General features: G+C 45.0%; 1 protein-coding gene across 5 annotated transcripts in view; it reads left to right on the forward strand.

Annotated features, from left to right (window-relative positions):
• Mlh3 (mutL homolog 3) overlaps nucleotides 1–21800 on the forward strand; it is a 34037-nt gene extending 12237 nt beyond the window's left edge. For 2 of the 5 annotated variants that reach the window (XM_075947569.1, XM_075947572.1), the window contains 8 exons: nucleotides 180–252; nucleotides 6838–6930; nucleotides 9497–9608; nucleotides 11573–11732; nucleotides 16746–16769; nucleotides 16859–16937; nucleotides 19607–19758; nucleotides 21445–21800. In XM_075947569.1, the coding sequence (XP_075803684.1) occupies nucleotides 180–252; nucleotides 6838–6930; nucleotides 9497–9608; nucleotides 11573–11732; nucleotides 16746–16769; nucleotides 16859–16937; nucleotides 19607–19758; nucleotides 21445–21591 (840 nt within the window). In that variant the 3' untranslated portion in view covers nucleotides 21592–21800. The remainder of the gene's footprint in view (nucleotides 1–179; nucleotides 253–6837; nucleotides 6931–9496; nucleotides 9609–11572; nucleotides 11733–16745; nucleotides 16770–16858; nucleotides 16938–19606; nucleotides 19759–21444) is intronic. The other 3 variants (XM_075947571.1, XM_075947573.1, XM_075947570.1) reach the window with 2 other exon arrangements.
• The last annotated feature ends 895 nt before the right edge of the window (nucleotides 21801–22695 follow it).

Here is a 22695-nt window from a genome sequence, read left to right on the forward strand (position 1 = left end):
TGCCTGTGATCCCAAAGGCGAAACTCGGGTAAGAGCACTTTCACCTGTGGGGCCTCTAGCCGGCTCCTCGCCGGGGTCTCGGCTGTGGGTGTTAGCATGTACAGTGTTAGCTTAGCTCTTGATGCGGGTAAGCCTTGGCTAATTGTTACTGTCACATTGTTTGTCTGAATGAATGGCAGGTTCTCCAGCAAGTGGATAACAAGTTTATAGCCTGTCTAATGAGCACGAAGGTGGAGGAGAGTGGCAAAGCAGGTAAGCATGGGGTTTGCTTCAGTTAATAAGCCGGCTGGGGTTCTGGCCACTGTCTCTTACAGTACTTGGGGGTACTCTTGTTGTGGGATATGACAACTTGTTTGGGATCAACAACTTGAAATTGTTGTAATTTCAGTGATTTAAACAGGTAAAGGAAACTGACCTAAAGTAAGAGACAGGTTTTAAAGGAATGGACTTTAAGTACATTGGCACACATAAGAGGCATATCAAGATTTTGGTCTTTTGAGATGTAGCCCAGGATTGACTCACATTCATGGTATCCTGATGCCTCAGCCTGACTGCTGGGATTGCAGGCCTGTACCACACCACACCCGGTTCACCGTGGAAATGAAAATGGGGGTGGGCAAAGGGGGAAGTTCATCTTCTACTCCCTTGAAATGTCTTACGTTGTGACATTTGCGTGTGTGAGAGAGAGAGAGACAGACAGACAGACATGTGGAGGCCAGGGGTAACTTCGGGTGCCTTCCTCCAGTACTTCCCACTCTACCTTTTGAGACAAGGTTTCTTGTATACCTGGGGCCAACTGTTCTGCTAGAGTGGCTGTCCAGCAGCACCCCTGCCTCATCTGCCTGTCTCTACCTTCCCCATTGTTGCAGCTACAGGTGTGGCCCACCTGTAGCTTTTATGTAGATGCTAGGGATCCAAATTCCATCTTCGTGCTTGCACAGCGAGTATTTATTTTACGGCTGAGCCCCATCCTCCTTTAATGACTGTGTGTACACACAGGTGCACACCTGTACACATGGGAGTTAGGGGTAAGCGTGGGTGTCACATTCAGGAATGCCATCCCTCTCCTTTGAGACAGGATTTCCAATTTACCTGGAGGTCAGCAGTTAGGCTAAACTGGCTGGCCAGTGAGCCCCAGGCCTCTTCTTGTCTGCTCCTCTCCAGTTTTGCGATCACAAGTGTGCACCACTGTACCAGGCCTTTTTACATGGATTCTAAGGATCTAACTCAAGCCCTGGTGCTGTAAGGCGGGTGCTTTACCTGCTGACCCATCCCCCCCACCCCGCCCTCGCTTCATTTACAGTCTTCTCATCAAAAGTAATCGGTTTATGTAAGTTTATATGGTGTGTTCTGCTAGGTTTGTCAAGAGTTACACACAATCAGGAAGCTGAAGAATCTGGGTTAGATTCTCAGCATCGTATGGTGGCTCACAGAGCTGTCTGTAACTCAAGTATTAGGGGATCTGACTCCCTCTCCTGGCCTCCTCCATCACCAGGCATGCATGTGGTCATAGATGTATGGTTAGGCAAAACACTCATATACATAAAATTAAAAAAATTATACAGAATCAGGTAGTGACTTGCTTAAATCAAACAATAGTTCTTACATAAATCATTCAACAAATACTGTTTGAATGCCTTTGTTTGCTAGGGACTGTACCAGGCCCTCAGGGTACAATGATAGGAAAAATAGATGGGAGAAATAATCATACAAACACATAAAATTTTAAGGTAGCTCTTATGGAGAAGTAGAGGATGGTGTAAAAACTGATACTGAGAGATTTGATTTTGCCAGGGAGGTCAGCAGACAGTTCTTGGTAAAATGAGTCTGAAGTATGAACATGTCAAGGAAGACAGCGAGCAAGTAACTTGTAATTTCCTCCTTGTTAGGGGACAGCAGAAGAGTAAGTGTGGAGAGAGCTGGGAAGAAGCAGTAGCCAGGTCTTGAGTGTGTTTCAAGCTTCGCTCTGTCCCACCCAACACTGGCTGGAAACAGTTGGATGTTTCCTATCTTTGTCTTTGGAATGCTGCCTGTCTTACCATGTCCTGTTTTAGGGGGACTCTTCTAGTGGCAGTTTGGAGACCGGACTGAGTTTGGGCGGAGTTCTGGGACACAGACTCACAGAGACAGTTGAGAAGAAGGTAACTGCAGCATCTAAGAAATGGTTACTAGGATCATGGTAGACTAAGGGGAAGTAAAAGCATTAGGACTACGTGGTGTCCTGTGCATATAATCCAGTACTCAGAAGACAAGGCAGGAAGACTGGTGCCAGGCTAGATAGTGTAGCCTGGGCTACCACGTGTGACCTCACCTCCAGTAAAACAAACAGAAAAATGTGGATGCATCAGGAAAGCAGGAGATAAAGTCAACAGGACTTGGTGATGGATTGTTGTGGGAGAGGGATATATCAAAGGTAACTCCTAGTTTTCTGACCTCCATGGCCAAGTGGATGATGTTGCAAGACCAAGAGGTGGAGCAGGCTGGAAGGATGAAAATCACCAGTTTAATCTAAATTCCCTTTGAAATGTTCACGAGGAGGCGCAGGAATGTGTTTGGCTAGTGCAGGTGTGGACTAGAGTGTTCTGACCTGGTGATACAGATTCGAGTTGTCTGCGCAGGGTCGGTTATTGGTGGTTGAGTTTTTTCACCTAGAAATGTGGAAAGTGAAGCCCTGAATCTAGAATAAGTCAAACCTGTAACAGCTGAGACGAAAGGCAGCTCAGCGGAAGAGGGGAAGGAACCCGAGAAACGAAGAAAATGAGGTCTTGCCCAGGACCTGACACCGTCTGCTGCAGTGGTGTTTGCTAAGGGAGGCCTGTTCGGTTTTGTGACAGAGGAGACGTTGGCACCGAGGACCGTCTGGAAGAGCTGGGGCACAAGCCTTTGCTGCTCATGAGGACTGTAAAGAGAGACCAGAGATCTGAGACCTGGGAGGGAGGGGCCAGCAGAGAGTGAGGAGGCTGCCTTTGATTTGAGTTCTGAGCACAGTTAGAGTTGTCTCTGTGTCTGTGGTCTTCTGTTGCTCAGTCTCGGTTACCCACAGTCAACCAAGGTCAGAATATTATGTGGAAAATTCCAGAAATAAGCAACTGGCAAGTCTTAAGTTTCACACTGCTGCATGACGTCATCTCGTATCGTCTCACCGTGGTCCACCCAAGCTGCAAATGACTCCCGTGTATCCATGCTCTCTACCCTAGCTGCGCATTACTCTGTAGCTGCAGACAGTACACATTAGCTGTACCGTTTACGTTGTTTATGTTGAAAGAAACCTTATTATATTTAATAATGGTACCGGCCACAATAGAAATGACATTAGCAGTTTTATTCCGGCACACTGTTAAAGGTGTATTTTTCTATTTATTTATCTTTACAGTGCTGGGCATGCTACATAAGTACTCTATCACTGAGTCACACACCCCAGCCCTGTTCTATTTTTTTATTATTGTGAATTTCTTACTGTACCCAACTTACCAGTTCAACTTTATCATGATTATAGATTTAGAAAAAAACAGGTCTTGTTCAGGGTTTGGTCCAGGAGTTGGCTCTCTCCTCCTACCAGAAGACAGAACTCAGGTCTTGAGGCTTGGCAACAAGTAGCTGTACCCGCTGAACCTTCCCTCCAGCCCTGCTGTCGGAAGTCTGCCTTGGGCCTGGGGAGCTCAGTCAGAAAGTGTCTGCTTCACAAGCAACAGAACCTGAGTTCAAGGCCCAGAAAAGCTCTGGTGTGTGCGCAGTCAAAATGCATTGTATACATGTACGAAATTCTCAAAGAATGCTAAAAACTTTTAAAAGACTGTGTTAGAATATGGATCAGGAAATAAGGAAACAAAAATCCCAAATCCACATCCTTTGTCTAGTTTTCAGTTTAAATACATTCTAACACATGCCATAAACATTTTTAAAAAGTATTTAAAGAGAGAACAAATTAAAGTATGTGACATGTTTTTGTATATATGCCATGATGAAATACTTTGTTTTCTAACCTAAAAATAATTAGTATAATAAATTAATTAATTTAAAAATTAATTTCAAAAGCTGGGTGTGCTGGCATGAACTTATAATCCCAGTGCTGGAGAGGCAGAGACAGGTGGATCCCTGGGGTGCACAGGCCAGCGAAACTCATCCTCGATAATCCCCAAGCTAGTGAGAGAGCCCTCTCAGAAAGGATGATTGGTGTAGAACAACACCTGAGGTTGACCTCAGCTGGGGTGTTTATGGCGGTGTTGCTTAATTGGCAGAATGCTTACATATGAGGCAGGAGGATCAGAGGTTCACTGTCAGATTCAACTACATAGTAGTCTGCAGCCAGTCTGGATACAATGAATCTTGTCTCAACAATAAAAAGTAAATTGTCTATTTCCTTTTACTTGAAATCTTAGGCTTTCCTGCTGGGAATTTGAGAGTATCTCCCCTAGTTTCATTCTGTAGCCATGACGACATATCCTGACATAAAGCAATGTAGGGAAGAGAGTTTATTTTAGCTCACAACTTCATAGTACATTCCATCACCGAGAAGCCAGACAGGAATTTGAAGAAGCTAGTCACATCACACCCATAGTCTGGAGGAGAGAGGTTCGCACAGGCTTGCCACCTTCTTGGCTTGCCGCATCTGCTCTTTCAGTTTGCGCAGCAAACGCAGGGCATGGTGCCTCGTACTTCCAGGCAACTTAATCAAAATTGTGCTCTACGTACACACCCACAGGCCAGCCTGTTCTAGATAGTTCTCTGTGATTTACATTGTGTCAAGTTGACAATCAAGACTGTCACAGTATCATAGGAAAATGTTCAATCTTTTAATAGAAATAAGAAAAAGACATTTTCTATTTTGATCAAATTCAAGAGAAGAACTTTTGTTTCAATATGATTAATAACAATAAGTTTACAATCTATTGGTCCAAAATAATAAAACGCAGCTTTTGAAAGGTATAATAATGTCATGGATAACTGTCCTGTCCCTGAGGCTTCCCTGTAGGTTTGACTTCTAAACTCTCTGTTCCCTTGCTTGTCCTTGAAATTCTGAAGTCCTGCTCTTAAAAGTGAGGCCTGGAGGGGTGGAGAGACAGCTCAGTGGTTAATTGAGCCACACAGCTCCTCAAGAATTCTACATATTGTGGTTTCTGGTTTTAGTTTTTATGTGTTTTCTGTGTGTGAATGTATATGTCTCAGCATCTGTATTTGTTTCTGGTGATTTTTCTTTGGCTCCTTTTTTTTTTTTTAACCTATTCTGTTTGGTTTATCTTTATTTTTCCTTTGCCTCCTCCTCATTTTAGATGCCTATTTTCATTGTAATGAGAGAATGAAAGAACTGGTGTGGGTTTGGGTGGGTGTAAATGGGGAGGAGATGGGCGGTGTGGGGGATGGGAAGCCATATACAAATATATTGTATGAAAAAAGTATATTTTCAGTAAAAAGCATTTCTTCTATCATTAATAAAACAAAAACAAAAAAAAAAAGAATTCTGCCTCCAGCACCCTCATCAGGGGCTCACCGGCAAGGGAACGCACCACGTGTGGCGTCTGTGAGCCCCCACATTCATACAGAGACACACAACTACACATAATTTAAAATGTCTTTAGTTAAAATTTGTGTTTTATTTTATATGTCTGGATGTCTTCGCTGCATACACACATGTGCATCACATGTGGATACCAAGAAGAAGGCCTCAAGTCTAGAACTGGAGTTACAGACATCTGTGGGCTCCCACGGAGGTGCTGGAAACCAAACCCAGGTCTTCTGGATGAGAAACAAGTGTTCTTAACTGATAAACCACCTCTTTGGCCCTCATAAAAAATTTTTAGTTTCAGGATAGGCTCCAAAGCTACAGAGGAGCCCTGTCTCAAAACAAAAAAAATTTTTTTTTTGAAAAAAAAGTGGGGCCAGTAGGCAAGATCATCTGGGAGTTAGTTAGAATTGCAGAAATTTGTGCCCCGTTGTTGACCTCTTGATCAGATTCTGCATTGAATATGCTCCCAGGTGACAGGTTCACGCAGGATAGTGTGGGAAGCCCCGGCCTAAAACAGCTACAGTTGCAGCCTGTGAGTAGAACAGTGAGGGTCTGTTTCTCTGCAGCCAGGGAAGTAATGGCTTTTACATCCTTACATGGTTAGGAAAAACACGAAAGAAGACTTCTTGACACAGCCACATCGTATGCAGTTACTTCAGTGTCCATAAATAAAGTTTTATTGGAACATAGCTATAGTGGCACAGATTGTGGCTGCTTTGACTCAAAATGAATAGTTGAGTAGTTGTGACAGAATCCATCTGGCCTAAAAAGCATAAAATATTTTCTTTCTGACTCTTTGTAAAAAAAAAAAAAAACCCTGGCTTCTGATCTAAAGTGTACAAGTATGCTCTTGAGTTTCAGAGTGGCTTACAAATCAAGGTCCACTGATTATAATGTATACATTGCATTTTCTAGTAGTTCCTCATTGTAGTAAAGTTGAATTAATAAAGCTAAGTCTGTATTGAATAAATTTTAAAATGTAACCTTCTTTTCTAAATGAAATACTGATGAGTTAAAGAGGTTTTTTTTAACCAGGGGTGAATTTGTTAATTTATTGATAATCTCAAGGTTTTTTTTAATATAAAGTGTAATTGAGTTGGGTGTGATATCACCTTTAGTCCTAACACTTGGGAGGCAGAGGCAGGTGGATCTCTGTGAAGTCAAGGCCACCCTGGTCTACACAGCAAGATCCAAGCCAGTTAGTGCTATATATATAGCAAGACCCTGTCTCAAAAATTAAAAATGTGCAATTGTATCTACTCAGTGTATCTTCTGTTTATGTCATTGGGTGGCTTGAATGAACCCTTTTCTCTCTCCACACTATGAAACACCAGTAACCATGGATGGTTTTGTAGGTGGAAACCTGCTAGTCTTGGTGGATCAGCACGCTGCCCACGAGCGAGTTCGTTTGGAGCAGCTCATTACTGGTAAGCCTCGGTCTGCAACTGGAGAGTCCAGACTCCTGGCACAGTTGATATGGCTAGACATGTGAGGAGGGATGTACTGTGCGTTTGAAAATTAAAATTCAGGCTGAAATCATCCAGTCTGAAAACCAGTGGAAAGACTGCAGTAGTTTGCCTTGCCAACTCAAACATGTGGGTCTGACTGACTTGGTCAAAGGCACATTTCCTATGTATTTGTTCTCCACCCAGACCTACCGAGAGACTGGGCTAGTTTACTCTGACTCCCAGCACAAAGGGATGCACTCCAATCGATGCCTGTGCACTCTCTTTGGGCCTTCCCCACAGTCCACCAAGTCCCATATAATACTTTTATTTTAAAATCTTGTTTATTTGGGTGCAGTTAGTGTAATCAAATTGATCTAATTCTGAAAGGAACAGAAGGAAATATAACAAAGCATCCCCTACACCCTGTCTCTCATTTCATCTTGGGCAGCTAGTATCAATGCTATCTAAATGTATCTTTCCAAAGTGCATGTGCTTTTTGATTTGTTGTTTGTTTTTGAGATAGGGTTTTTCCAGGTAGATGTTTCATGAACTGAAATGGCAATAATGTCATTGCCATTTTCTTTGCCCTTATAAAATGAAGACACCCCCACCCAATAAAAACAGTCATAAGTGTATTTTTCTAGGTGATGCTGGTGTATGCCTTTAATCCCAACACTTGACAGGCAGAAGCAGGTAGATCTCTGTGTGTTCTAGGCCAGTCTGGTCTACAGAGTTCCAGGACAGCCAGGGCTGTTACACAGAGAAACCCTGTCTTGAAAAACAAACAAATGAAGTCCCAAGAGTTCGGAAAGATACAGTCAAAACAGTGATAGGAAAGTTACTTACTCTGAGGAAGGATTTACAGATTGAGCTCTCCTTGCTCACTTGGTGAGTGGAATACAGTGGGTTTCGCAGCAGCTGGAGGGAGTTGCTGACCTTTTTTGGCAGCTAGCAAATCAGGCATTCTGTTCCATTCACTAAATAGCAAGCTGATGTTTGCTGCTGATTTTGTGGTAATTTCGCACAGACCTGTCTTCATGGTGAGCATGTGTTAAGCTGCTGGAGACCCTTTATACTGAGCTCTTATCTTAGATTTTGGAGTCACAGACAGTTGTGAGCTGCCATGTGGGTGCTGGGAATTGAACGCAGGTCCTCTGGAAGAGCAGTCAGTGTTCTTAACTGCTGAGCCATCTCTCCAGCCCCGAGCTGTTGGCTTTAAGAAGGCTGGCGACCACAAGAAATGAACTGGCTGTGCAAAATTGTGAGATTTTTGCATAAAATATTGTCAGAGGAAGAAAGGGAGATCAGGAGACCCGATCTTACCATGGCTTACCCAAAACCATAACAATTATTAAAGTGGTTGGCCATGGTGTAACTGTTAAGGGTTGTGGCAAAGAATCTCAGGCTAAGGATGTCATCAAAGAAAACTTGAAATGCAAGAAATGAATAAATAAAAAATTTGGCTCATTAGAAACAAACTTAGGGGTCAGTAAGATAGCTCAGCTGGCAAACACTTGCTATGCAGCCCGAGAGACCCAGTTCAGTCCCATCGCCCACATAATGTGGGAAGAGAGAAAACTGACTCCCAAAAAGTTGTCCACTGATCTCCATGTGTGTAGAGGGCCCTGGCTTGTGTGGAGCCCCCTGCCATACACCCGCATCACAGCACACGCATACACAATCGTAAATAATATGAGACTGGGGAGAGAGCTCGGAAGTTAAAAGCACTGGCTGCTCTTGCAGAGAATCCAGGTTTAATTCCCAGCACAACATGGCAGCTCACAACTATCTGTAACTTCAGTTCCACAGGTTCTAATGCTCTCTCCTGGCCTCTGGGGGCACCAGGAACACACATGGTACACAGAAATACATGTGGGCAAAACATCCGTACACATAATGGTTTTTTTTTTGTGGGTTTTGTTTTTGTTTTTGTTTTTTTGAGACAGGGTTTCTCTGTGTGACATTGGAACCTGTCCTGCAACTCACTCTGTAGACCAAGCTGACCTTGAACTCACAGAGATCCATCTGCCTCTGCTTCCCAAATGCTGAGAGTAAAGGCATGAGCTGCCACAACCTGGCCCACATAAAAAATTTTTAATGAAATAATAATTTTCTTAAATTCACACCCAAGCTTATTTCCTGTATAGGGCCTGCATCATTTGTGAATAATATAGGCAAATTCTTTTCAAAGACAGAGAAACCTTTCTGAAGGAACCAAGAATCCCTCTTGACTTGACTCACAGACATTATGCCACATTGTGTGGTTCTGTACTGATACCACACGAATTAACTATGGGAACACTTCCTTGTTCATTGGGATGTAAGGGTTTAGTCTTCTAGTTCTTATTTTGAAAAGCCGCTAAAATGAGGAAAATGTCTGAATATCCCTTAGTTTACTACTAGAATCCAAAGTGTAGACCCGAACACTGAGCACAGTACTTAGTCTGAGAGAACTTTTACCGCGGCCTTTCCTCTCCAGGCATCCTCTAACGGAATGTACCGGTCTCCCCTCTTATTCTGTTCTTGTTCACCTCCCTTCCGATAGACTCCTACGAGAAGCAGCCGCCACAAAGCTCTGGTCGGAAGAAACTCCTGTCGTCCACAATAATTCCCCCACTAGCGATCACAGTATCAGAGGAGCAGAGGAGACTCTTACGGTCAGTAACAACTCGAGGGCACGATGCTGGAAGTATAAAGCTTTACAGTAAGTTTTTAGGTTTCTGCATAAATAGTCCATATTTTTCAGAAAAGGAAACTGAGACAAAAATAGTGGATGGCTCAGCCAAGGTCTTAACAGTTAGCTGAGGAGCAGGCACTCGAAGCCTGCCTGCTGACCCCTTCTGCAGCACAGCTATTGAGTACAGGATAGAATTTCCCTGATAATTTTTTCCAGCAGTTGGCTTAGAACACTCTTCTCATTTCTTGGAACAGCCAAGTGTTTATGCTGTGCTGTTTCTGAGAGCAGAGTTGGGGAGTAATTGCTTCCATTCTTGTGTCTTGGTTCATTGTAGATTCTTCATTACCATAATCTTATTAGGAAGAAGCCAAGCACTGTGACGCAAGGGTGGGGTGTCCTGGAGCAGTCGCTAGAGAGGTCGTTTTCCCACTTCTGGGCAGTGTCACTTAGCGACAGTGAAGACTGTCAGTTCATTTCAGGTTTGGATAGGCACTGCTACCAACACAGCTTTCCCCAGAGCATAATTCCCTTATTTACTGTCACCAAGACACCCCAGGCGGGACTTCTCGGTTCTTGAGGCTGTTAATTACCTCTTTCTGTTATGATTCAAAACATTTGCAGAGCTTTTCTTTGAGCCAAATTTCTTTAAGTGGGGGCAGTAAATTAGTTCTTTAGTGGAGAATGAAAATTTAGGAATAAGATTTGGAAGCAAATTGGTTCTCTCAATAGAAAAACAGAAGGATGGGTGTGTGCTGGATTTATTCCAGGACCTGAAAATGGCAATACTGAGCCCTGTGTATATATTATTTTCCCTATAGATTACTACCCTTATACCACGGCTAATCTGCATGTCCTGTAACATTGCCACATTGTACCATGATCAGTCTTCCGTATTTAATGCTTTGGATCACTACTAATATGTTCTGGGGACACTATGAAAGAAAATAAGGGTTACTTGAGAATAACACCTGCAGTACTGGGCTGGAGAGATGGTTCAGTATCTTAAGAGCACTTGCTGCTTTTGCACAGGACCCAAGTTTGGGTCCTAGCAACCACATGAAGTCTCAGAACCGACTGTAACTTTGGTTCCAGAGGATCCAATGCCCTCTTCTGGACTCCACGGGTGCCTCACAAGCATGTGGTACATGAAGGCTAATACACATGAGATACAAATGTAATAGATAAATCTCTCTTTTAAAATGGGATGGTGGAGTAGGCATCTGATAGCTGCATGGTGAACGGGCGTGTGGCATCTAGGGGGGTATGCTGGACACAGGGTCCTCCAGCGGTGAACGGACGTGTGGCATCTAGGGTGTATGGTGGACACAGGGTCCTCCAGCGGTGAACGGACGTGTGGCATCTAGGGGCGTATGCTGGACACAGGGTCCTCCAGCGGTGAACGGACGTGTGGCATCTAGGGGGGTATGCTGGACACAGGGTCCTCCAGCGGTGAACAGACGTGTGGCATCTAGGGGGCATGCTGGACACAGGGTCCTCCAGCGGTGAACAGATGTGTGGCCTCTGGGGGTATGCTGGACACAGGGTGCGCCGGACACAGGGTGCTCCAATGGGACAAGCTGAGATTTGATCATACTCTCAGAGCAGCCATTTAAATTTTACGGCTGCAGATGCATATGCTTAGCATGTGCAAGGCCCCAGTGCAGTCCCCAAAATAAAGAAAAAAGAAGTTTACTTCTGGAATTTTACATTTATTTCTTTGGATCCTGGTCAGCCACAAGTAACTGAATTCCTAGAAAGTGTAACTGTGAATGAGAATTACTGTAATTGAAGAGGAAATTTGATAATGAAATTCTAAACACATATAAGCATAAGGAAAACAATACAACTTCCAAAGGTCATGGGCGCTTTTGCAAACCATCAAGTTTTGGAACTAGCACTGAAGTGGGTGAAGTCACGCTCTTACATCTGCGCCTGTCTCTTTAGGTCTTACCACAAATATTTGGAAGATCTGGGACTGGAATTGATATTTCCAGATGCCAGTGATCCTTTGATCCTTGTGGGGAAAGTGCCACTCTGCTTTGTAGAGAGGGAGGCCAGTGAGCTCCGAAGAGGAAGGTCTCCTGTGACTAAGAGCATCGTGGAGGTGAGGTGCATCGTCCAGTGCCTGGGAAGTGGCTGAGCGCCCCTGATGTGTGTTCATCCTTAGTGCCTGGGAAGTGGCTGAGCGCCCCTGATGTGTGTTCATCCTTAGTCCCTGGGAAGTAGCTGAGCGCCACTGACGCGTGTTCATCCTTAGTGCCTGGGAAGTGGCTGAGCGCCCCTGATGTGTGTTCATCCTTAGTGCCTGGGAAGTGGCTGAGCGCCCCTGATGTGTGTTCATCCTTAGTCAACACACATTTGGCTTACGTTCAGCGTGCCAGGTGCTAGAAGTTAAGATGAGTTAATGAGTTAGCTCACGGAAAGGAGGCGGACACTCAGTTATAACACAGTACCTGTGGAGGGCGGAGGCATGTTTAGAAGTGTCACAGAGCTGTCCATGTGGCACCTGTTGGTCGTCCCAGTGCTCAGGAGGCTAAGGGGTAGACAGCGAGGCTTTGTCTCAAATGGGCGGGGTGGAGAGATGGCTTACAGGCCCATGCACATGCTGCTCTGCAGAGGACCCCAGCTCTGTTCCCAGCACCTATGTGTTGGCTCACAACCGTCAGTTACTCAGTTCCAGGGGCTCCGATGCCCTTTTCTGGCCTTCATGGGCATCAGGCACACATGTGATGCACTTACAGACATTTAGGCAAAACACTCAGAGGTAGCCAGATGGCTCAGCAGGTAAAGGTGCCACAGCCAGGTCTGACCTGAGTTCAGTCCTTGGGATCTACAGTTTCCCTCAGTCTGTCCACTGACCTCCAAGTGTACACCACGGCATGTGTACATGCACACATGAATGCACACAAATGCATATACATGTAAATAATGTAATAAAATAATGCCCAGAAATTTTAAGATAGAGTTGGTGACTGTTAGGATACATGGGCAGGTTTGGGAAAAGCTAGAAGGCAGGTGAAAAGTTCAAATTATTGTAATGGTTGCTATATGATTTGACTAAATCAGTGTACTGGGAATAGAAAGGAAGGACAGATCTGATACCTAGATGAGAGGGAAACTCCTGAAGATTTGATGTGAAAGGCACACAGAGTAATAAAGGAGAAAGACACATCACCGTGCTGCTAGAGCTCTAGCTGGATGAGGACAGAGCTGCTGAGGAGGAGGAAGGCAGTGAGCAGCACACCTGCCGGGGTGATGTGACCTCAGCGCAGACGGTGCCTTCAAGTGCCAGGGGCCTGGCTGACTGTCACTCTTGTATCTAGAAAAGCAATCTGGATTGTGCATATCTGGTGGCCATAACAGCCCGCACAATTGGTGACTTGGGCCAGGAGACAGTGAGACTGTTGGAAGATAAGAGGGAGGGGAGGAGCTGAGGCAGAGCCATAGGACAGGGGGTGACACTGAGGGAGCTGGGAGATGATTGGGGACACTGAGGAAGGAAGAACCGGCAAAGGGAACATTGTTTCAACTAAGTGAAGCTGTAGGCAAGAGGAAATAGTTAGCAGTGGCTAGAAAGTAAGATTTGAGCAGCTGGGGTAGGTGATGCCGTGGTTGATATTCTGAGTCATCCATTGGGATGGAATCTGACAAATGGCTGAGCGAATCAGGAGTGAAGCCTGTTGACTCTTCCTAGAACGCTGGCCAAGCTGCTGTCATAGACCTGTAATTCCAGCACTTGGAAGGCTGAGGCAGGGGGATTACAAGCTTGAAGCTAGCCTGAATTACATAATTCTAGACCAACTAGCCTGGATTACATTCTGTTCTCTCTCTCTCTCTCTGTGTCTCAAACAAACAAAAGGACTGGGGATGTGTACATGTATGTACAAAGCCCTAGGTTTCTGTCTGTGCACTGAGGAGAAGAAGCCAAAGCCTCTGTTGCACACAGAGACGGCTGGTGACTGAAGGTTAGAAGTGGCCGAGTTTGCATGTGCAGGACATTTTGTTTTAAGACGGAAGGAGGACACTGAAGAGCAGGCGGTGGCGCTCCCAGGCTCAGCCTTTGTTAGCTTCCTTTCCCCTTTCCAAGTTGCCTGTTGGTGACAGCTCAGCTCTGCCTCAGTGGAGCTCTCTTCTGCTCACACAGCTCATGTCTTCTCAGACTCCTGCTCCAGATATGGACTCAGATTGTGTCAACTCCAAAAGACAGGAGCCGCAAGGCTCTTACTGTAATTCAAAACCTAAAGTTTTAACCAGAAAATTATAATAAAAACTCCTGAAGTGACTTCAAAGATACTCTTAAAGAGTTTACTTCAAATTAAAACAAAGCTTATGGTTTCAGAAAATCTGATTATATTTAGTCAGGCTGATAGGAGGATTTGTTGATTTTGGAAGAGTTGGAGCAGTTCAGTGTTGAGGAGGTAACTTTGAGAATCCTAGCAGTCATGATACTTTTTTTATTTTTTCTGAGACAGGGTTTCCCTGTGTAACCCTGACTGTCCTGGAACTCTCTGTAGACCACACTGGCCTTGAGTTCAGAGATTTACCTGCCTCTGCCTCCTGAGGAGTGCTAGGCTTAAAGGCATGCACCACCTTGGTCCAGCTCATTGATACATTCTTAACGGTTTGTGTTCCAGTTTGATGTCTGAGCCATTTTCTTTTTCTTTCTTTCTTTCTTTCTTTCTTTCTTTCTTTCTTTCTTTCTTTCTTTTCTTTTCCTTTTCTTTCTTTCTTTTTTTTTTTTTTTGAGACAGGCTCTCATTCTGTAGCACTGGCCTTGAACTCACAGACCTGCTGGGATTAAAGGCATATACCACTGTGCTTGGCATGACTGAGCCTTTTTAACATTATTTAGATTGTCTACATTAACTGAAATATGAAATCAACTGAAAATGAGACCCTTCTTCCCCTCTTCAGGCTTATAAACATGTTTTACAGTCCTGCTTGCACACTCACCAGAGAAAATAGCAGAAGTTAGTGTTGGCTTCCATTCCTCTCAGCTTTACAGCAATAGTGTTGTTAAAAGATCATTAAATGTACCATACCTTGAGAGAGTTTTTGCCTCCAGAGGCTAAACAAATTGGCACATTTAATAGTATCAGCTTTAATTAAATTTTTTTATTTTATTTTATGTGTGTGAGTGTGAATGTCTGTGTAGGTCAGGACTGTTCTCTTGTTCTACCGTAGGAATCCCGGGCTATCCCTGCTAAGCCATCTCACTGGCCCTGGAGTTTAATTTAATTTGTAAATAAAGGGATGTAGGCAGACCGAGACAGGAAGAGCATAAGCTCAAGACCAGACTGGGCTTCATAGCAAGACTGTCTTGAAGGAGGAAAAAAGTCTCCACAAGGACAAAGATCTACAAGGGAGGAGAAACGTCTTAGGTGTGCTTTGGGACATCAACTTGAAGTGGCCCGCAGACATACATGGAGGAAAACACACATACACATAACATTTAAGTAAAACTAAATTTAAAAATGAACTTACAAAGTAACAGGCTTTCTTGTGACATTTTCGTGAATACTGTCTTTTGGTTGATTTGTTTCCCATCTCCCTGCCCTTCCCTTCCCCTGCTGTCCTTTCACCGGGGTTGCCCCTTACACCTTAATATCTCCTGTGTTCCACTGCCCATTCCCTCACCCTCAGAGCTGCTCTCTTTTGTCTCAGGAGCCCTTTCTGGCTCCTAGCCTCTGTGCACATCTGTTCACCTAGGAAGACATTAACAATTAGAAGCTGAGATCTGCATATGGGCGGGACACCTCACAGTATATTCCCATGTTTTGATTATCTGTTCATCTGTTGATGGGTGTCTAGGCTGGTTCTGTTTTTTTTTTTTTTGGTTTTTCAAGACAGGGTTTCTCTGTGGCTTTGGAGCCTGTCCTGGAACTAGCTCTGTAGACCAGACTGGTCTCGAACTCACAGAGATCCGCCTGCCTCTGCCTCCCGAGTGCTGGGATTAAAGGCGTGCGCCACCATCGCCCGGCCTGTTTTTTTTTTTTTTTTTTTTTTTTTTTTTTTTTTAATGTTATGAGAACAGCAGTGGGCATGGATGTGCCCTCCCTTTGTGGTAGGCTATGGAGAGCTTTGATGCATGCCCATGAGTGGGATAGCTGGGTCACACGGTAGTTCTGCTGCCCACGAGTGGGATAGCTGGGTCACACGGTAGTTCTGCGCTAGCTTTGGGAGCCGGCTTCTCACTGATTTTCACAGTGGCTGCTGTAGTTCACATTCCATTCAGTTGATGAGGTTTCTTCTTACCCTGCATCCTTGCCAAGATTTGTTCTCTGTCTCTGTCTCTCTCTCTCTCTCTCTCTCTCTCTCTCTCTTTCTCTCTCCCTTTCTTTCCTGTCTCTGTCTCTCTCTTTTTTTTTTCTTTCATTTTTTTTTTCAAGGTAAGGTTTCTCTGTACAGCCTTTGCTGTCCTGGAACTTGTTCTGCAGACCAGGCTGCCTTTGAACTTTGAGATTCACCTGTCTCTGCCTTGAGTGCTGGGCTTAACGGTATAGGCCACCACTACCAGGCTTCATTTTTTTTAAATATTTTTATTTTATTTTATGTGCATTGGTGTTTTGTATATATTCACATCGATGTGAGAGTGTTGGATCACTTGGAATTGGAGTTACAGACAGTTGTGAGCTGCCATGTGGGTGCTGGGAACTGAACCAGGTCCTCTGGCAGAGCAGCCAGTGCTCGTAACTGCCAAGCCATTTCTCCAGCCTCCATGATAGTTATTCTGACTAGAGTAAGGTGGAATCTCAAAAAAGGCTTAATTTTCATTTTCTGATGGCTAGGGATGTTGACCTTTTAAAAGATATTTATTGACCATTTATATTTCTTTTGAGAATTGTCTGTTCAATTCATTAGCCCATCTATTATTGCCTGGCAGTTTTGTGTGTGTGTGTTTAATCTGCTGCTCTTTATATATCTAAATGTTAATTCTTATATTAAGGGCAAAGGTTTTCCCTCACGCTTTAGGCTCTCTGTCCCCTTTGTTGTGCAGAGACTTCCATGTCATCACATTTTTCAATGTTTGGAACCATTTCCTGTGTCGTTGAGGATGGTTTTAAATCCTCAATGAAGAGGACAATAGATTCATGCCTGTTTTCCTTTTGTTTTATAGGAATTTATTCGAGAACAAGTGGAGGTAAGCTTTTCTGTTACTGGAGGGTGTCACGCTGAAGTGCTCCATGCAAAAGGCTTCATTACCTCATTCCCCTTCTGTTAATAATGTAGCTGATTCAGACCACAGGAGGCATCCAGGCGACGCTGCCGCTGACTGTCCAGAAGGTGTTGGCCTCCCAGGCCTGCCATGGTAAGAGCCTGCACATCTGTAGGATCTCGGGTGCGCTGAGCACTGCAGAGGTAGAGTCACTGTAGAGGAGGCAAAATGTACATTTCTGCTCGCCTTTTACAGAGTGTACTTTAGGTCAAGAACCTGAATCTACTTTTAAAATTGCTTTTTAAAAGTAAAACACCAGTACGGGGGCAGACTGACTGACAAAGCAGAGGAGTGGACCCTAGAGGACCCTGACTCGGAGTCACCCCAGAGTGAGCCTGGGGCTCATCACAGCGTGAGGAAGCAGCCTTGGCAGAGCCACAAAGGCCAGGAGTAAATTCCTCTCATGAAGAGCAGCCAAGAGTACCAAGAACTTAGGCTGGAAATAAAGACCAGACGCTTAGAAGGTTCCAGAGAAACGTTTAGAGCTGGTCCAGGATGCATTTGATCTGGTGGGGTCTTGAGTAGGGGATCTGATGGGTAGAGGACCTCATCCAGGGGAGTGGCAGCTTTGGAACCCCGTAACTGTCCTTGACCTACTGCCCCCCATTCTATTTCTGTCCTTCCTGTCTTCTCACCTGTGCCTCTCCCAGATCAGTCTGCCCCCTGCAGAGATCTCGGTGTTCATTGCCCCTCATCCTGCTCTTCTGCCTTCCATCACCAGATTGCACCGTGGCACCTGTCCCGAAGCTGTCTGCACTCTTCCTGCCTCCGCTGAAGCCTCCATGTAGTCCTCACTCCCTTCTGGCTTCTGCTCAATGATTGTTCTCTCAGCACCCACAGGGGTCCTGTTATTGTTTGGTTTCAGGCAGGGTCTTGCTTTGTACTCCAGGCTGTCCTAGAACTTATGTAGAGTAAGCCAGTCTCTAACTTGTAGCAATTCTCCTGCCTCAGCCTCCCAATGCTGGAATTACAGATGTGTGCCACCACTCCCAGCCAGGCAAATCTTTCAGACATGCCTTTAAGCATGTCAATTCTGCCAGGCAGTAGTGGGGGAGGCAGAGGCAGGCAGAGCTCTGTGAGTTCGAGGCCAGTGAGTTCCAGGACTGGCTCCATAGCTACTGAGAAACACTGTCTTGAAAAACAAAACAAAAGAAAGAAAGAAAAAGAGAAAAGAAAACCAAAGAAAAAAAGTCAATTCTTCTATCTGAAATATGCATTGACATTTACTAATACTCTTAGTATGAAAGTATTTTATTTATGTATATATGTATGTATTTATTTTTAACTTTTTGAGTCAGGGTTTCTCTGTATAACAGCTCCAACTGTCTTGGAACTCACGCTGTAGGGAAGGCTGGCCTCGAACTCACAGAGATCCGTCTGTGTCTGCCTCCCGAGTGCTGGGATTAAGGCATGCGCCACCACTGCTCTGCTATGTGTTTACTTGCCTTTCTTTTTCTTTTTGTCTGTTTGTTTGAGATAAGTTTCTTATAGACCAGGGTGGTCTCTTAATATGTAGCTGATGATAATCTTAAATTCTGGATCCTCCTGTCTCTCTCTCCAGAGCGCTGGGATCACTGGCCTCTCCTACCATACTTGGCAAAAGCCATAACCTACAGCTTACAAGGGTCTCTGTGCTTTGGCCCCTGCCCGCAGCTTGTTTCAGCAAGTGTCCCACCCCACTGTGCTCTTCACGTTTCCAGCCTCTTCTTTGCTGTGTCTCTCCTGTATACTGACACCCTGCATTGTCCTTTCCTGAACCTGAAAAACCTTTCTGCTCCTCCTGTAGATCCTGTCTTCTCAACTGAATCGTCTTAGCAAGAGAGCACTCCCTGGTCTAATCCCGGGCCGGCCCCATGTTACATATTCCTACCTGTGTTTCATGGCACTGATATCTAAATGACTTTGTAATGACTTGTCTCATGTTGCTGTACCTGCTGGAGCCCAAGAGCCGTGGGGAGAGGCAGCTCTTTACTCACTCACTGTCTGAAAGGCTCTTGCTGCAAAGCAGACATTTAATTAACATTTATTGACTGAGTGAATTGATCTTAGACTAAAGATAAGTTCTAACATGTAAAGATTTAGATTATGGAAATTAAGAAAGAGGAAAAATGAGCCTGGCGGTGGTGGTGCACACCTTTAATCCCAGCACTCGGGAGGCAGAGGCAGGCGGATCTGGATCTCTGTGAGTTCGAGGTCAGCCTGGTCTACAAGAGCTAGTTCCAGAACAGGCTCCAAAGTTACAGAGAAACCCTGTCTTGAAAAACCAAGAAAAGGGGGGCTGGGGAGATGGCTCAGTGGGTTAAGAGCATTGGCATTTCTTCCAGAGGACCTGGGTTCAATTCCCAGCACCCACATGGCAGCTCACAACTGTCTGTAACTCCAGGTCCAGGGGGATAATGATACTTCATACCAGTGCACATAAAATAAAGTTAAATAAATTATTTTTAAAAAAGGAGGGATGATACGGACACTATGAGAGTTTGCTTTTGAGCCACTGTGCACAGAAGGAGAGTGGACCTTCATAAACTCACCCTGGCCGAAAGCAAGATCTTACCAGGTTTAGAAATGTCTCCTGTGATATCAGAGGGATGGACTCCATATGGAAGCTGAGGCAGGAGGGCAGTCTGAAGCCTGAGTCTATTCCATGACCTCAGGTGCCAGTCTAAGAAATGGGTTACATTGTCCAGGTGCTCAGTTCTGGCCTAAGGTTGACGTTGGTTCTCACGGTCATACTATGACTCTTCGGTGTCTCTTTTATTTAGGGGCCATTAAGTTTAATGATTGCCTGAGCCTAGAGGAGAGCTATCGCCTTATCGAAGCTCTGTCCTTGTGCCAGCTGCCATTCCAGTGTGCTCATGGGAGGCCGTCAATGCTGCCCTTAGCTGACCTGGACCACTTGGAGCAGGAGAAGACGGTACTGTGATGACCCTGGCCTACTTTGCTTTCTGTTGCTGTGCTAAAATCAACCAAAACATACTTGGTGGAGGAGAGGATTTATTTGGCTTATACATCCTAATTATAGTTCAGGAACTGAAGCAAGGCAGGCACCTGGAGGCCAGAGCTGCTACAGAGGGCACGGCTTACTGGCCTGCTCTCTCACAGCACCCAAGGCCGGCTGCCCACCATGGGCTGGACCTGCCCACATCAGTCACTAATCAGGAAAATGACCTACAGACTTGCCTGCAGGCCAATCGATCGAGGCGTTTTCTCAGAGTTCTCCGGTGACACAAGCCAGTGTACCAACAAGACCTATAGAACTGGGGAGGAACAAAGTTTATCTTTTCTTTCTTTTCCAGTTTCTACTATTATAATCCTTCATTATCCTCACTAAAACAGGAGCGCTTTAAAAACATAAACTGGGAGTTTTATTTGCGGCCACACACTTGGTCTTTCTGTTCACATTTGAAATGGAGCTTAGAGTAAAGTGCCAGATGATCTCCCTGGTGGCCCCTGGTTTTTAAACCTCACATTGCACATAGATCCTGAATATCATATATCCTGAACAGCAGTTGCCTGCCAGGTCCAGGTTTGATTATTCCTAGAGGTAGCAATGCTTTGAACTCAGAACTGTCAGAACGTAGCCAAGACATCCAGTCCCCTTTAAGTGTGGCTGGGATGGAGCCTTGCAGTTGGAGCTAGCTGTCTCAAAGGATCTCTTGTATTAATTACATCATGAGACAGGGAGCCAGACTTTGGCCATCTCTACTGTGCCGTGGCTGATTTGTGGTGTGAGCCACACATGGACAATGGTGTGGATGGTCCGGTAGATGCACGGGTCCTTCAGTTAAGTTAACTTTCTAGTCTTGTTTTAATCTGGTTTTTTTCCTTTTCGTGATGGGTGTTTTCTTGCGTGTATGCTTATTCACCGTGTGTGTACAGTGCCCATGGAGGCCAGAAGGGTGTCAGATCTGCTGGAACTGGAGTTACAGATAACTGTGAACCACCACATGGCTGTTGGTAATTAAACCCATGTGCTCTGGCAGAGCAGTCAATATTCTTAGCCCAGTCTCTCCAGCCTCCTGCTACGATTTTAAATGAGACAGACGTGAGTATGTGTACACGGGCCACTGTGTGCTGCTTCCTGGGGCTCTCTTCTCTTTCTTGCCGATGCTGTGAAGGCTTCTCCTGCATGGAGATTTCATGTACTGTTCCCTGACTGTCCACTAAAACTCTTTATTTTATGGGACTGGAGCGATGGCTCAGTGGTTAAGAGCACTGGCTGCTCTTCCAGAGGGCCCGGGGTTTGACGCCTGGCACCCACAAGGCAGCTCACAACTGTCAACAACTTCAGTTTCAAGAGAGCCGGCACTTTCTGGATGCTTCAGACACAAGGCATGCACATACATGTTGCACAGGCAAAACAGGCCCACTACCCCTCCACAAAGTCCCACCTCTTTGAGAAATTTCTATCCCCATTACTAGGAGATAAAAATCCAGACTTAGAGTTTCATTCTGAGGGACACTACCATCTTTTCTGAGTTCAGAAAGGAGAAATCTAAACACATTTGGGGAGCCATACTTTGAAGTACTTAGAAAAAGATAATAAAACTTATCCAGCTTTTCCTATTGTTAATTATAGTTATTCTCTTTCTTCTCATAGGTAAAACCCAATATTGCTAAACTTCGCAAACTGGCCCTTGCCTGGCATCTCTTTGGAAAAGCGGAAGGCTGTGATACAAGGCAGAGCCTGCAGCAGTCCGCACCTCCTGAGAACCTCCACGGAGGAAACAGAGTTAGGGATCTGTGAGGAGTTACGGGAAAGCTGTGAGCAGAGAGCATGCGCAGCACAGAACGCAGCGGTGCCGTGTCAGCCTGACATGCGCGGGTCGGGTACATCAGTCTCCTGGAGTAGATGCGCTCAAGCCGACGGATCCATGTACTCAGGAGTTTGCCTTATAACACCTGTCTTTTGTCAGCTGATTTAGTAATAAAGTGGTAATGATTTTGTATTTGGTACTGACTTACGTTTGAGGGTGTGGCTATTGTTTTGAGCAGTTTCCCCAGCCTCTCCGTTTCCGTTGTGTGAGGATGCTGAACACTAAGGGCCAGTTTGCTTCCCTTGAAGCCCTGGCTCAGCCTCCTTCCGCTCACCCTCCCTGCTGGTCCCCTGAGCTTCACTCCCTGCCTCTTCCCATTCTGTGCTGGGTTTATGGTGCTTCTCTGCTCTATAAAAATATCACCTGAGGTCTCCCAGCAAGACTTCAGTTAAATTGTTAATAGCTGGGTGTGGTGACATCTACCTGCAATTCCAGAGCTTGGAAGGCTGCAGCAGAGGCTAGCAAGGTCAGTACTAGTCTAGGCTGTGTAGCAAGACTCCATCTCAAAATGAATAAATGAACTATGGACAAAGAGAAACACAAAGGTAGAACAGAGAACGTTTGAAACCTTTTCTCTATTCTAATTCTCTGCTCAGCCCTCTCTGTTCTGGAACTAGGCCTGTAGACCAGGCTGGCCTCCAATTCAGAAATCTGTGGCCTCTGCCTCCCGAGTGCTGGGATCAAAGGTGTGCACCACCACCACCTGGCAAAAAAAGCTGCAATTTTTTCCCTGTTTTTTTTTTTAAGATTTATTTATTTATTAAGCATACAATGTACTGCTGGCAAGAAAGGCACCAGGTATCATGACAGATGGTTGTGAGCCACCATGTGGTTGCTAGGAATTGAACTCGGGACCTCTGGAAGAGCAGCCAGTGCTCTTACCCTCTGAGCCCCCCTGTTTTGTTTTTGTTTTTTTTTTTTTTGATAGTCTTACCAGCTTTTAAAGCTAGAAGTGAATGTTCATATCCTGAACCAGTAAAATGTTCAAAAAAAATACTGATTTTGAAAATGAATTTTGTACTTTATAAGAATGT

This window comes from Microtus pennsylvanicus, chromosome 14 (genome assembly GCF_037038515.1).
Source record: "Microtus pennsylvanicus isolate mMicPen1 chromosome 14, mMicPen1.hap1, whole genome shotgun sequence".
NCBI lineage: Eukaryota > Metazoa > Chordata > Mammalia > Rodentia > Cricetidae > Microtus > Microtus pennsylvanicus.